General features: G+C 50.0%; 1 protein-coding gene across 1 annotated transcript in view; it reads left to right on the plus strand.

The window, feature by feature from the left end:
• The first annotated feature begins 447 nt into the window (after window positions 1-447).
• The window catches only part of METRN (meteorin, glial cell differentiation regulator), a 31,232-nt gene continuing 17,105 nt past the window's right edge, over window positions 448-14,574 (plus strand). Inside the window, exon 1 of the mRNA XM_085628346.1 lies at window positions 448-698. Coding sequence (XP_085484472.1) covers window positions 610-698 — 89 coding nt within the window. The 5' untranslated portion in view covers window positions 448-609. The remainder of the gene's footprint in view (window positions 699-14,574) is intronic.

Below are 14,574 nucleotides of genomic sequence, written 5' to 3' on the forward strand. Positions count from 1 at the left end.
TATATATATATATCTAATGCTTCTGTTTATTTCTCTGCGTTTTTATCTAAATATGCGTATACATTTATTTGTCCGTGTATATAATCTGTTTTACCATGTTAGCATTCATGAAAATATGTACATTCATTCCTTTACTTTCATATGTATAAACATCTGAATCTATTTATATTTTAGAAGCATGGCAAATCAATTGACAGGAAGTCATCCCCTCTGCCTGAGCCCTGCTCACATCTGGACATGGATTAGCTCCGAGCAGCTCCTAAACTTCTCCCCCACCTCTTTGATGGCATTCCCCCTGCCGCCCTCCCTTTGTGCGCTGGGGGAGGGGGTTTTAAGAAGTTTATCTCCCCCTCCAGTCTCGCCGGTCTCTGATTGGTCAGAAGTTGTCCGGCCTTGTCCGATTGGCCGGCTCCTGCTCCCCTTCCCCCGTTCCCTGCCTGGAGCTGCTGGTCAGTCAGCAGCGGTCGTTGGTGGTGCATGTATTTCCGCTAGTCTCGGCGCCTCCCTCCTCTTGTCCTCGGCCTTGCGGGGCCCTCGGACACCATGCAAGTTGCCGGCGGAGGGTGATGCCCCCATGCCGTGTGTCGTGCGCAGGGGCTCGGTGTGAAGATGCTCTGGTTGGCCTTTCTCCTGTACCTCGGGACCCTGAACCCTGTGCTGGGCTCCTACTCCACGGACCTGTGCAGCTGGAGGGGCAGGTACGTGCACTCGTGTGTCAGTGTGTGCTCTTGTGACTCCTCGGAGTAAAGGGGGTTTCCTTAAGTTCACAGGTCTGGATGCGGGGTAGCTCTGGTCGTAGAGACCCCTATTTTGAAGCAAGCTGGTTTAAGCCTATCGTGAACGTTTGGCCGAATCATGTGCAAACAGTAGGGGGTCAGATGGCAACTGTTCCCGTCTTGGCAGTGAGCGACCTCCTCTGGCCGATGCTGGTGGTGTTTTAAAACGGGGGAGGGAGTCCATCACAAGGGAACTTTAATAGCATGGGGGACTTGCGCAAACTCGCACCGGAGACATGTTAAATAAAAGGTAGTGACCCGCGTTCTGAACGCCCCCTCCCCCCTGTTTCTCAGCTCTTATGGCGGGAGCGCGCCTGCCCGGTAATAGAATTATTTGATTTCCAAGGGGTCTGCAATGTGGAAGAGGATGGGGTGGCTGCAGGTGTCCATGCTGGTTGCAGTGGTGGAGGGCCGACTTAGAGGGCTGGTTCGTTTTCCATGGGGCTGGCTTTAGGGCGGTGCGGCCACGCCGGGCGCTGGCCCATGGAGGTGGTAGGGACCTGGGGGAGATGAGGGACGCTTTTGCCGGGTGGTAGTGAGAGAATCCGAGGGGGCGGTCATGGAGTGTGGGGGCGCATGATTGTCACACCGGCCGCCGCTAGCGCTAAGGCCGGCCCTGGGTGTCCAGGCACTGCGACTCAGGGTGATGGAGGGGGGGGGGGGGGGGTGCTGAGCTGGTGCCTGTGCCGAGGAGGCTGCATTGGGTGTACACGTTGGGTGCTGCAGCCGCGTGCCCATGATGGTGGGAAGTCCATGCAACGGACATTTGGGGTGTTTACGATAAGTGTCCAGGCTAAAGACGCTTGCCGCTAGAGCGGGGTCTACACTCGCGGAACTGGAGCGTGTCCAGCTCGGGTGGTTGGTGGGGTGTCAGGCCCATGGTACTGGAGGGATGCCCAGCTCGGGTGCTGGGAGGCGTATCAGGCCGGTGAGGCGTCCACCTCAGGGTGGTGCTGGGAGGAAGACAGGCCTGTTGCAGCAATTGGGGTGGTTAGACATGCGGGTCCTGTAGGCCGACAAGAGGCGGGTAGGCTTAGGGTGCTGGAGTGGTTTCTGGGCGCAGGGTGTTGCACCGGAATGCACACTAACGGTGATTGGGTGGGGTGGAATGTACATCCTCAGGATGCTGAGGTGGATGCCACCCTACAGGTACTCCCTGGCTGTTGGCGGTAGGTTTACAGGCTCAGTATCTCTTCAGTACCGCTCAGCTCGTTTCTGCTCCACATTTTAACTGCCTGTCCGGCGACTCGTTGCTTCTTAACTCAACACCCTCCCGTGTGATGTGGATTCCGGGCTGCAGTGGGTTCAGATTTTGCACTGACTTTATATTGCTGCTTACCCATTACTTTTTTTAAATAACTTATGTAACTTCATACGTGTTTACATCTTTTCACTCTTTCAATAGTGCTGGTGTATCTTGAGATTCGTAGAATCGTTTGTAGGGCGCTGCTAATGTTGTAAGCGCTCTAACACCTTCGGGTATTGTATTGTAATTATATAGCGCTTACTACCCCTGACTAGGCGTCGAAGCGCTTTTTCGGCGAGTTGCACGCTACTTCGGGACCCATGTGTGTGATGTCAGCACTATATGAAAATGCGTAAATATATAGGCTAGTGAGAAGTGTACGTGCTTGGGGTGTTGGGGAGATTGGGGGCTGCTGGCTTCAGACCTATGGTTTTGTAAGGCTGGCCAGGGAGAATATGCCTGGGGAGTGGCGGGGCTCGGCTGTGGGGGTGGGTGCTAGCTCGGGTGGTACCCGGGTTGGGGAGGGTCAAGATTCAGGGTGCTTAACAAGTTCAGGGTGCTGGAATGATGTGCTCGGGCTAAAAATTACAGAAGGCTGTACAGACTTGGGGTGCTGCAGGGAAAGTGGGGTAAATAGTCACCGGGCTCTGTAGTGGTGCCGATAGTCACAAGAGGGTGCTGGTGTCGGGGATGAGGCTCACATTCGGAAGTCTGTAAGGCTGATAGTGTTTGGGAAGCGTATAAGCCCAGGATGCTGGGGGTTGGAGACGGATGGAGGAGGGTGGTAGTGGTACCCAGGCACGAAGATGCTGCCGATGTGTCTAGACTCTGTGTGCTGCCCTGGCGGGGGATGCTTGTGCTGTCGGAGCTAAGGATGTTGAAAGAGTTCTCAGGGTCCTGATGCTTCTGCGCTGTACAAGCTCGGGATGCTGGAGGGATGTCCAGGCTAAGGATGGCGGAGGTCCGTGTTCAGGATAAGGGCGGTAGAGGAATGTACAGGTTCAAGATGCTGTATGGGTGCCTTTGTTTGGCTGGGCTCAGAATAGGTGCTAAAGGGGTGTACTGGGTCCAGATGCTGTAGGGGCGCCTGGGTTTGGGCTGGCTCGTGCTGTACAGAATAAGGTGCTAGAGGGGTGTACTCGTTGCAGATGCTGTTGGGGTTCCTGGGTTAGGGCGTTCTGCAGTCCGGACGTAGTTGATCAGGTGATAGATGTTCCGGATGCTGTAGGGATGTCTGGGTTTGGGATGCTGGAGGGCAGTTTGCCGGCTGTGGCTCCAGTTGGGGTGACTTTACAGGTTCTGGCTGCTGGGAAGGCCTCACTTCCCTAGGTTGGGTGTGCAGGTTCAAGTGCTGGATGGAGGGGTGTGCAGGTTCAAGTGCTGGATGGAGGGGTGAGCAGGTTCAAGTGCTGGATGGAGGGGTGAGCAGGTTCAAGTGCTGGATGGAGGGGTGAGCAGGTTCAAGTGCTGGGTGGAGGGGTGAGCAGGTTCAAGTGCTGGATGGAGGGGTGAGCAGGTTCAAGTGCTGGGTGGAGGGGTGAGCAGGCTCAGGGTGTTGAATGGAGGGTGTTTGGGTGCTGGATGGAGAGGGGTGCAAGCACTGGGTGGAGGATGTGCAGGTCTATGGCGCTGGGTGGAGAGGTGTGCAGGTGCAGGATGCTGAGTGGAGGGTGTGCAGGGTGCTGGTTGGAGGGTGTGCATGTCCCAGGTGGAGGGTTGTGCAGATCTATGGCGCTGGGTGGAGGGTGTGCAGGTCCAGGATGCTGGGTGGGGGTGTGTGCAGGTCCAGGATGCTGGGTGGGGGTGTGTGCAGGTCCAGGATGCTGGGTGGGGGTGTGTGCAGGTCCAGGATGCTGGGTGGGGGTGTGTGCAGGTCCAGGATGCTGGGTGGGGGTGTGTGCAGGGCCAGGATGCTGGGTGGAGGGGTGTGCATATCTATGGCGCTGGGGGGGGGGGGGGGGGTGCAGGTCCAGGACGCTGGGTGGAGGGTTGTGCAGGATGCTGGGTGGAGGGTGCCCCAGGCTACGGGCGCTGTATTTTGGTGGGAGGGGGGGGGGGGCATGGCTCAGGATGCTGGGTGGTATCCAGGTCGGAATGCTGCAGGGAAGGCCCCGGCTGCCCTGCTATCCCTGCTTCCTTTGTCTGGTGGAATGCGTCTATTTTTGGAATCCGGTCTCGTGGGAGGGTCGCCGCAGCCTCCTTGTGTAAATACAGTTTTCACTCCCACTGTGCTGTTGTCCAAACCTGTTAATCCCACCCCGAAGTCTTGGCGCGCGCGCATGAAAGGTCAGTGCATTTCATAAAACAAATTCGCTGAAATAGGTACACGTCTGCCATTTCTTGGCCAAATGCTTCCAAATCCAGCCATTGTCCTGCTTTGGCTATTGCTGTGCCAAGAACCCTAAAACTGCCTGTTTCACAGCGAAGTGCGGGTCTCCGAGGAGGAACATCTGTTGCCCACCCGGGGTCCCAGTGGGACAAACAAAACCGCTGTGGGGGGAGGGGGCGTCGAAATCGGAGAGTTGGGGGCGGAGCGGCGGCCATCCGGGGCAGGGACCCCACCTCCTGCCTGGGCGCCAGAGCGTCTCAGCCGAGCGCTGCCCCGCTGGAAAGGAAGGGGGAGTTTAGATGGGACTGGGAAGTGATCAAAATCACATCTCTCGTGCAGAGGAAGCTGAGTCAACAAAAATCCAATGAGGGGTCATGGGTTGGGCTAAAAATACTCGCAGGCCTTCGTTGTACAATAGATTAATTGAACGCGTGTATGGGATTGTTATTATAAATCAATCCGTGCTCTTCCTGGTCCGCATAAAGGCAGTGTATCGACCCATACTATAATATATTTTACCTTATACATCCTAATTCGAAGATACCTCAGTGGGTTAATGTGACTACTGACAAAATATCATTACAGAGTACTTCTCGGCGCTGTCCCGCTGCGGCCCTTGCACGCAGGGCAGTTTTACAGTCCTCGTCCTCCTCAGTTCATGTTCGATAAACCAGTTTTGGCGCCAATAATCCATTCTATAGGGCAGTTGCCCAGTGTCTGTCACGGGGAAGTACTGTATGGCCGCTTTTGTTCTCGTGTGTTGGGGCGCCTATGTATATGTTTGCGATTGTAACTTCTGAACTGCACAGTCACAAAAGGATCTCTGTGACAAAAGCGGTAAACCACTGAGCCTTGACACAACATACTGTTCTGTGATCTGCCTACTATACGCTCTGTGCAGCAGGCATATCAACCCGCTGCGCTACCTTGGATGAGTCCAAACTGCCACTAGGCAAAACTCCCATCTCTCCAGCAGGTACATTAACCACCAGAGTTATCTTGGCGCTTTTATTGTTGCCTGAACACTGTTGGGGATACAAGGAACTCTCTGCAATGCTTTTAAAACTGCTGCACTGCGGCAAACCGGACCCCCCAGTAACAAAAGCGCCCCCCCCCCCCGTGGGGGGAGATATGTGAGATGGGGGGTCGTCACATTAAGCAGTGGCGGCGGCATCATTTTGCGCCCGGCCCAGTGGTCTGAGGGTTCTAATTTCCCCCGCTTATCGATATTTTTTATTTGTGCCAAACTAGAGATTGGGGTTATTTCATTGCATTTGGGTCCAAGGCACTCGTGCACGCCCTGCGATCATCTCCTACCCCCCCCCCCCCCCCCCCCCAAAGTCCAGTGCTCTTTTTGACCATTCAGTGACGTGACCTTTCCTCTAGAGTGCATGTGACGCACACCCTGCCATTTTCCACGCTGACAAAACAAACCAGACCATCAGAAGAAGAAAAGAAACTGCCAGCAATGCACCCCTGCAGAGCCTCGACCCCCACACACCTAAAACCTCCCGCTATCACACAATATGCACAGCAGAAGTGGGCACGGAGCACGAGTTTACCCACTTGCCCTCCTTGTTCTCGAGATGGCCCCAGCGAAGTGCATTCTGCATGTAGTTGTGAATTCCTTTACCCTGGAGCTCTATGCAAGCCCCGCCCATTGTGCAAAAGAGCACACTCTGCATATTACTGGAGGGTTTTGCAGGCATTGTGCTCGAGTCACTGCTGGCAAAAGCCTATTGAACTTGGCTCCCAACCCCTTTCCTGTTTAATTTTATTTTATTCATAGTTGCATGCTACTGTTACCTTTGTTCAGTGTATGGCTGTAAAATGAAGTTACGCCTTTCTTCTCTTTAGAAAGAATGGCTAATTAGGTGGAATCATAAACCACCATCCCCTAAATCATTCTAGTATTTTATGTTTGGGCGGAGCCTTTTTACCCCATCCCTTCTTGCATATCCGCCGTGTCCTGATTCGAAAACATGGCACTGGAGTCTTGTCCTTCCGGCTGCGGACACCGCTCCTTCCGGCTGCCCACAATCGCGCGCTGAACGTTGTGTATCAAAGCTATCTTTCCTTCAAATACTGGCTCTTCTGCCTTCTAGTCCGTCGGGGGCCTTTTGTGACTCAGTAAGAGACTCCATAGTTTTTACTCAAAAGTTGTGTGATAACAGCTCAATTGAGTGTCTCTTTGAACGGGGGCGTGGTCTGGCCGGCAAGATGGCTCTGGAGATCCAGAGACTGTCGGTGGACAAATGACACAATCCCAAGGCAGTTCTCCATGGTTGTAACAACAGCCCTTCGAGGTGAGGTTCGCTAAATCTGAGAAAAATGTGAAACTGCCACATTAATAGTAAATGATCTCAAATACAATCTTAACCCAACAACGCTATCAAAAGTGATAATCCTGGTACAGTATTATTCTCTCTTGAAAAACAATAAAATAGTTTGAATAAAAAAAAAAGTGAGAAGTAAGGTTCAGGCATACAAGCTCACCAATAAATCGTTTTTACAAATACAAGCTGTCCCTTTTCTTTTGGCCAGGGAGAAAGTTCGGATGGATGGCCAGTTTTAAGAGGGGCAGCTTATCCAGTGCTTATGGTCACACGCTTGGGTCGTGGGGTCAAGTCAAAAGTAAACAGTGTGAAAAAGGGGCACCTTGGCTGTGCGGATATTCCCATGGGATCTGTTGAGATGGTGTGTAGGTCACTAAAGTCTTTGACACATTTACGTCACTCAAGAGTTGTCCGATCTAGGAAACATTCTGAATTTACCGTAAAGCTTTGGTAGGGCGCCCCTCACCTCTAAGAGCCTGTGGTGTGTAGATTACCGTAAAGCTTTGGGAGGGAGCCCCACACCTCTAAGAACCTGTGGTGTGTAGATTACCGTAAAGATTTGGGAGGGTGCCCCTCACCTCTGTTAAGAGACTGTGGTGAATAGAATACCGTAAAGCTTTGGGAGGGAGCCCCACACCTCTAAGAACCTGTGGTGTGTAGATTACCGTAAAGATTTGGGAGGGTGTCCCTCACCTCTGATCAGAGCCTGTGGTGTGTAGAGAATATAACTGGCAATCAGGACAGAGTCCTGGCGGCGAGGGAGTTCTCGCAGTGTTTATAACTCGTGTTAACATTTTAGAGGAATAGATCACAAGTGTGTCTGACCCCATCAAGACGAGAGTGCTCTTTATAGGGCCACAATGCACTGCTTTGTGTTCTGGGGATAGCGTTTGGGGCAAATCTCTCACCCTGCCTAAAGGATGCTAGAGTTAGGGCGGGAGGCATCATGTAGTGGTTATGGATCATGGTACAGTTTGGACAACTTTTCTGACAGTGCTCGTTGGAGAGTGCTTATCTGACCGTGAGCAAGAGTGAGAGAAAGCCAGAAAAAAGAGACCGGGGAAGAGAAGGATATAAAAACAGTAACAACGAAATACACCAGAGATGAGAAAGAACCTGCAAGAGTGATATAAAGCGACAGGAAGTGTAGGGTAGTGGAAGAAAGAGGCATGAAGTGGAATCGAAGTTGATCGGCTTGGTATTAAGCAACTGCCAACCAGCAGCACCAGGGGCGGACCCTTAAGAAAAGTTTGGGCCCTTGCACTTATTTTAGATTAAGTACTAGATGTGCCATCAGCACACTCAATCGTCCTATACAAAAGCTTGGTACCCATCACCAGGACACACTCAGCTTCATTTATTATGAATCTTTTATAGGCTCCACCGCTTTTTGGCTAGGTTTGCACTATAGATGTTTTATAGTTAGGCTCACATTTCACTCGTACAAAACCAGTTAAATTCAGTAGTTATAGTTACCTGAGCTAACTATAACATACAAAACCCGTAATGCGCTGCTTATGACCCCATATATTACATCACTCATGACGTGGTCCCTAACATCCCCGATGACCGCCAGTAGGTAATACAGATAGAGATGTAGATAACACACATTCTAGAACTACAATTGACAACCAACTGGCTATGGCTAGCCCTGGAATCCACAGATGCAAGAATATCTGTCTACGACCGAGCCACTGTCATTGGGAAGTGCACACCGTTCATACGAGCGAGCACTTGCGCTTAGTCACCTCGCATGTGAAACAACATGTATCAACAGTAAGGCATAAAAAAAAACTTGAGCACCTGATCACTTTGGGTTCAGAAAACCATGTACATCAGCTGCTCCAGTATCGATAATTTCCTGTAGCACAACAGATGTCACTGGCCCAGTCACACTTCAGAACCTTTCTTGGCGCAAAGCCCGGCTCGTGTACTGCCATGTGGGTCTTAAAAGCAAACATGAGAACTGACTGCGAAGAATGCCAGGATCTTAACTGACCTCGCTGAAGAACTGTGCTTGGTTCAGTGACGTAGCCAGTTTCCGTGGTCTTAGTGCAACAAGCATTGGCATAGCCAATAGGTCTCGCCTTTGGGACCTTATAAGTGTTTAACCATGCAACAGTTAATGTTGTTGTACCAAGGATATTGTGCTGCATAACTAAATACTTATAAGGTCCCAAAGGTGAGACCTATTGGCTATGCCAATGCTTGTTTAATATTTATGCTATAGTTAGATAAAAAATGTAAAAGAAAAGGTATATTTATGGAAAGAAAGTATGAAAAAAACCAAAATACACAATCCGTTAACAGTGCCATGTTTTAAATAAAACATCAGCCGTTGCCATATATGGTCTATTTTGTTTAGACATTACTCCAAAAAAAGTTGAGACTGCTCACTATCTTTGGCTAACAAGTGGGTAGAGATGGCGAGGAATTTGAACTTGCTTAGGCAGGGCACGAGTCGGAGGCTACACGCGGGTGGACAGCTTCCACCCACTATTTTTACAAGGTGGACGCCGTCCACTCTGCCAAGAAGTTGGGCCCCACTGAAATATATGCTGAATTTGTCCCGGCGTAATTTGCCAACACTGGGACGCATTCAGCAGCACCTGCAGGTTGTTTGCTTTGATCGGCAACAACAACGTGCATGCACGTGGGGGCTTTCTTATTGCAGACTCCTGCTGGGCTTATAACAAAGGTCGAATCTGAGGGGGTCATCAGGCCTCCTTCTGTAGGAGTTTCCTGGCTGGCAGCAGTAAGGAGCCTCACACCTAGATGCAAATGCGGCAGAAGGGAAACAAAGGCTCACACCTTGGTAGCACTGCACACATTTTAAGAGAGGCAGCATTTCACTTTGTTCTGGCTCTGTTTAGAAGATATGCACGCACTGTAAGAATGTCAGATGTGTTGGTCTTTCCCAGTATTTACACAAATTAAATAGCATTTATATAGAGCCTACTTTCTCTAAGGAGGCAGTGTATTAATGTAAATATCACTTATTTCTTGTAAAGCACTATGGGTAGATGAAGTTTATGCTGACAAAAGGCAACATTATTTTATGTGTTGGCCTAGGGGGGAGGGCGCTCTACCTCGGACCTGGGGGAACTGGGTACGAGTCTCGATAACGACGCTAAACTTCCTGTGATTCTGGGCAAATCACTTAAATCTCCCCCTGCCTAACAAAAAAAGATGAATGTGTGTCCTCATGTAACGTAAATGGTGCTATGTAAAGCGCTCTGATACCTGATTGGATTCGGGTCAAGTTCGCGCTATATAAAACTCTGCTTATGTGTAGCTTACAAGTGTGAGTCTTCTCCCATACTCAGGAGGGTTAGCATGTTTACTCAAAATGTGCTCCAATGTACTCATGATAGACCAGGTAAACATGTATGTGAGGGCTTAAGATCTCGTCACTTCTTATGATGCCACTTCCTGTGATGTCACACGCTGAGATATCACTTGCACACTGATTAACTAGGTTAGTCCCCCCCCCCCCCACTTATTTTTTAGGACCTGTGCTCTGTGCTTACTTGAAAAGAGGATGTACACACGTATGACTATAATGGCAATTCTGAGCTGGGAGCTCTTGCACTTAAATCTGAGAAAACCATCGGAACTACGAAGGACTCCTAGTAGCTCAGCAGAGGCGACGCCGTGTCATCTGATCTGCGATTATCGCAGACACGCATAAAAAAAAAATTCAGGACAATACAATCTTCCCTTCATCTCTTACCGGTTAGGATAGTTATGAAGATATGTCGCCCATCCGTGGTGTGGATTGGATTAGAGCAGTGGGTCACAGTTCTGGAGACTACGACCAGAATCCCACTTCACCAGAACTAGAGGGCTGGCGATTGTCTGTAAAGCAGCTCCAGATAACGCAAACACATGTGCAGACGCATTTAAAGTACCTGCTGCAATGAGATACTGAAGACACGGAAGCCTGTCCTATGGTGCGGCCTAGGAGCAAGCCATGGGCTAAGCCAAGCTAAGGGCCGGACTGTAGGTGACTGGCGGGAACGGGTGTGGGGGGGGAGAAAATCGCCTTAGAAGCCACAAGCACCCACACTTTAGCGGTTGGAGTCTGAGATCTGTGCGGCAGGCCAACCCTTCCACTTGAGGGCCCGGCCACTGCTGGAAGCTGGGTTGAGTTAGGGTGGGGCTGCAGACGACGACCGGACGCTGTGAACTTCACCAGTGTTGCCAGATTTTTTCATAACTTTAAAGCCCAAAAGCAACCAAATACTAACCCAAACTAGCCCAACGTTACCACTCCATTAACTTGTGTAGCCTGACCACAATATTCAACAATGCAGCCACTGTGTTCTCTTCATTTTAACATTTTTAGTATGGCGATACTGGCAGGGATGATGTCACCCTCTGAATGTTAACAATCTAGCAACAATTAAGGAGCGGGTGGAAGGTTAGCAGCCACAGCCCCACTGTAGTCAGAGCTACAGTAGCAGCAACCAACAGGGGAGGAGTTGTACGGGCCCGTGCAGCTCTGCTCCTTAAATCTAAAGTCAAAGCAGCGCAGTTTTTAAATAATGGTGCGTGTAAAATCTTGAACTATTACAAACAGATGCTTCCTAAGCAGAAACCTAGAGGTTTTGACATAAAATTTAAAACAAGCCTTGGCCGCTTTCGCAGCGATCACCCGGGAGTGGTGCATGCGTGTGTGTGTAGCAGGAAGTGGGATATGGGAGGGGGTAGCATGGTGTGCACTTTCGCGGCCGCTTTGATGTTCTCAGTGGCCGCGCGGCTCACTGAGAACATCAAAGCAGCCGCGAAAGTGATCACGATGGATGACAAATGGTGCGCACGCCGACGCACATGCACTGTAGCTGGAGGCCTCAAAGAAGCACTAGTTTGCACTTCCAAATGCCGCTTACTAAAACTCTCGCCAGAGCAGCGTTAAAGCGCTGGCTCGGGCGAGACCTAAAAAAGGAAATGGCTAGCCTGTCTGCTGTTTGAATACTAAAATAAAGCATAAACCAGGATTCAGTGGGCCTCTGAGGTCTCAGGGCCCTGGTGCCACTGCACCAAAACAAGCCACGTCCCAGGCTTGTTTTGAAATTTCTCGCGGCATGTAGTTTTTGGAAGCCCACACCTATGCGCCCAGGACTGATTGTGCCCACTAGTAAACTATATTTTCCCACTGAGCACGGGAGGTCGTGACCTCCGAGAGCTGTCAATGGTGAGGAGAGATCTGAACGGTTAGACAACAACCTATTGCCTTAATGGAAACATGACGATGACTGTTGAGGCTCCATCGACGTCAGTGGGCATATTTTAAATGAATACAATTGATTTAATTTTTTGGTGGAGTAGTATGTGTCGAGACGGTAAGTGTAAGTCACCGATCGGTCCTCTGCAGATTTATACGAGTGAGATCGGAAGTGTGCAGGCAGGTAGCAAGTGAGCACAGATGTTTGGCCCAGGACATTTCTGGGGCTCTTTTATTCCTCCTCCAGCAGTAGTAAACGTATGGAAGAACGCGCACTAGAAAGTGTTCCGAGCTTTCCTCACAGTTGCTGTACCCACGTCCAGCCACTGGGGGCAGAGCTCGCTGCGCCAGCTGTTGCATACGTTTCTGTCAGCCTTGGGCTTTCTCAGAGGCAAATATTACACTCAGGGTGACGGGGTCAAGTGGGCTGCCCCAGAGGTCATCTTTCAGCTAGTGTGGCCCCAGTCCCGGGAGTATCGTCTCTCACAGGCGTGTGGGGGAAAGTGTGAAATGTGACAGCCACGTTTTACAACAACGTAGGTGCATTGTATACGGCGGGAGACTGTTTCTGCATCAGTGGTGAATAACATATTCTCACGGTATAACACCAAGAGGGAATATGAAGCTATAAATGCCCCCCATGAGTGTTCCTCCCTGGGGAATACAATGAATATTGCATATTTATTTCATTGTGGCATATGTACATTGTGGCATACCTACAAAGAGTAGTAAGCGCTGCACATATACACACCCTACGGGCTGTAGCTTGCTATCTATTTAGGGAAGTACTTCAGGGCTCCACATGATGTGTGGTTGGAAGTGAGGTGGCTTGTTTTTGTGATTGCGGGGTGACCACCGAGGTGCGGTTATGGTGTTACCAGAAGCAGTGCCGGGCAGTGTGATGGGCGAGGGTGTTGCGAGATTGAGGCACATTTTATAATTGTTTATGGACTAAGGGATTTAGGAGGCTACACAGAGCCAGCCTAACCTTAGGGGCCCGCAGGATGTGGGCCATGTGCACCCAAAAAAGGGGACACGGTCATCTGACAAGGCGCAGCCATCCATATGGCATCATGGGTCCCGATGGTGCTGAGGAATAAAAGCATGCAAAGGGATTAGAATGGGAATTGGTGACATGAACAAACGTCATGGATATTTTTTTAAATGGAAAATACTGCCTACTTCTGACCAAAAACACCAGATGAACGAGGAAGGAAGTGGGAGAGCAATGAAGGCTAGCAATCTTAAGTGGAAACGACACCATTTTTTTAAATGCCCTGCTTCCACCAAAGGTAGCCAATATTTCCAGCAGGGGTTCATGCCTCAAGCCCCCAAACACTCCCAAATGTAGACGAGTAGCAGTCGGGCGAGCCCTACTTGGGTCCAGGGCCGGACTGGCTACCTGGTTTTTCTAAGTAAACAATGAAAAACCAAATGGTTTTAAAGGATGCTTTGAAATCATTTGTTTTGCTTTCTTTACTTAAAAGCACATGCAGGTCCCATCAACAAATTAAGCCCCCACAACAGTGAAATCGGCCCACAGCGTAGCAGCCCTCCAATGCACCTGGTAGCCAGACCGGCCTTGCTTGCGTCCTGGCTTAGACCCTAGCCAGGCTGGGCGAGACTTCCCGCTTCTTCACCATTAGTGTGCCTAGTCCGCAGAGGCATATCTTGGTCAGTAAAATGGGAAGGGGGGCGCAGGAGCTTCAGATTTTCCAAAAAAAACACTCTGGCATATAATGTTACATTACATTGTGTGACAAGAAGAATGCAATTGGGGCAAAAAGGGCAGTGCAAAGGGAGAGAGGCCTGTGGATTGGTAGGAATACTAAATAAGAGAAAACATAATATTTTGTAAAATAACAACATTTTTTTAGGACTTTCAAGACCGAGAGAGGGGGGGGGAGTGAGTGTACGTTTTTGTATGCAAGTATAAAATCCTGATATTGGACAGACACCTCAGCATAACCGACTAAAAGCCCCTGCATCCAACTGATTGTCAGAAAATAGATTTATTGGGGGGGGGGGGGTTGAACACCCGAAAGACCCCTGCTGAAGTCACGCCCCTGGAAATCCACTACAGATTTGTGCGCCCATCTCAGCCCTCCTACCTCTTGATGTCACCAGGGGTGGACATGCTCTCTCTTTTTTGTGCATGTCTGTAAACTCCAAGGTGGACAGGTGACTGAAGCATTATAAACCTATAAACTTTTCAGGCAAACCCTGAAAGGGCCACTTGCAGTGGCACGATCAACCTAAAATAAAAGGAATGATGCAGCAGTGGAGGACCTACCTCATTATGCGGCAAGGCTGATTCAATTATGCAGCCCAGTAAATGACTGCATTATGCTCCCTTTTTGCCATTGTCATTCATTAGAATTGCCTGGGAAAGTTTTCACCCCAGTAGAACCATTTTAACATCTGAACGCTGCACTCTTCACCTGAAAGGTGGCCAGTTAATCGTGGCAAAGGGTCTGCTACTGCACAGTGTCTCGTGTTGCACTTTATGATGTCATTATTGATTCATTTGAGCTAGAAACAACTTTTTTCCTTTGGTTGAAATCTACAAATGATGCACTGGGTGGTGGTTTGTGTGACAAATGTGGTAAATCCATAATTATGTGGGAAAAAACTGCAGTGATCTTGGACAGTTGAGCAGC

This window comes from Triturus cristatus, chromosome 10 (assembly GCF_964204655.1).
Source record: "Triturus cristatus chromosome 10, aTriCri1.1, whole genome shotgun sequence".
Lineage (NCBI taxonomy): Eukaryota > Metazoa > Chordata > Amphibia > Caudata > Salamandridae > Triturus > Triturus cristatus.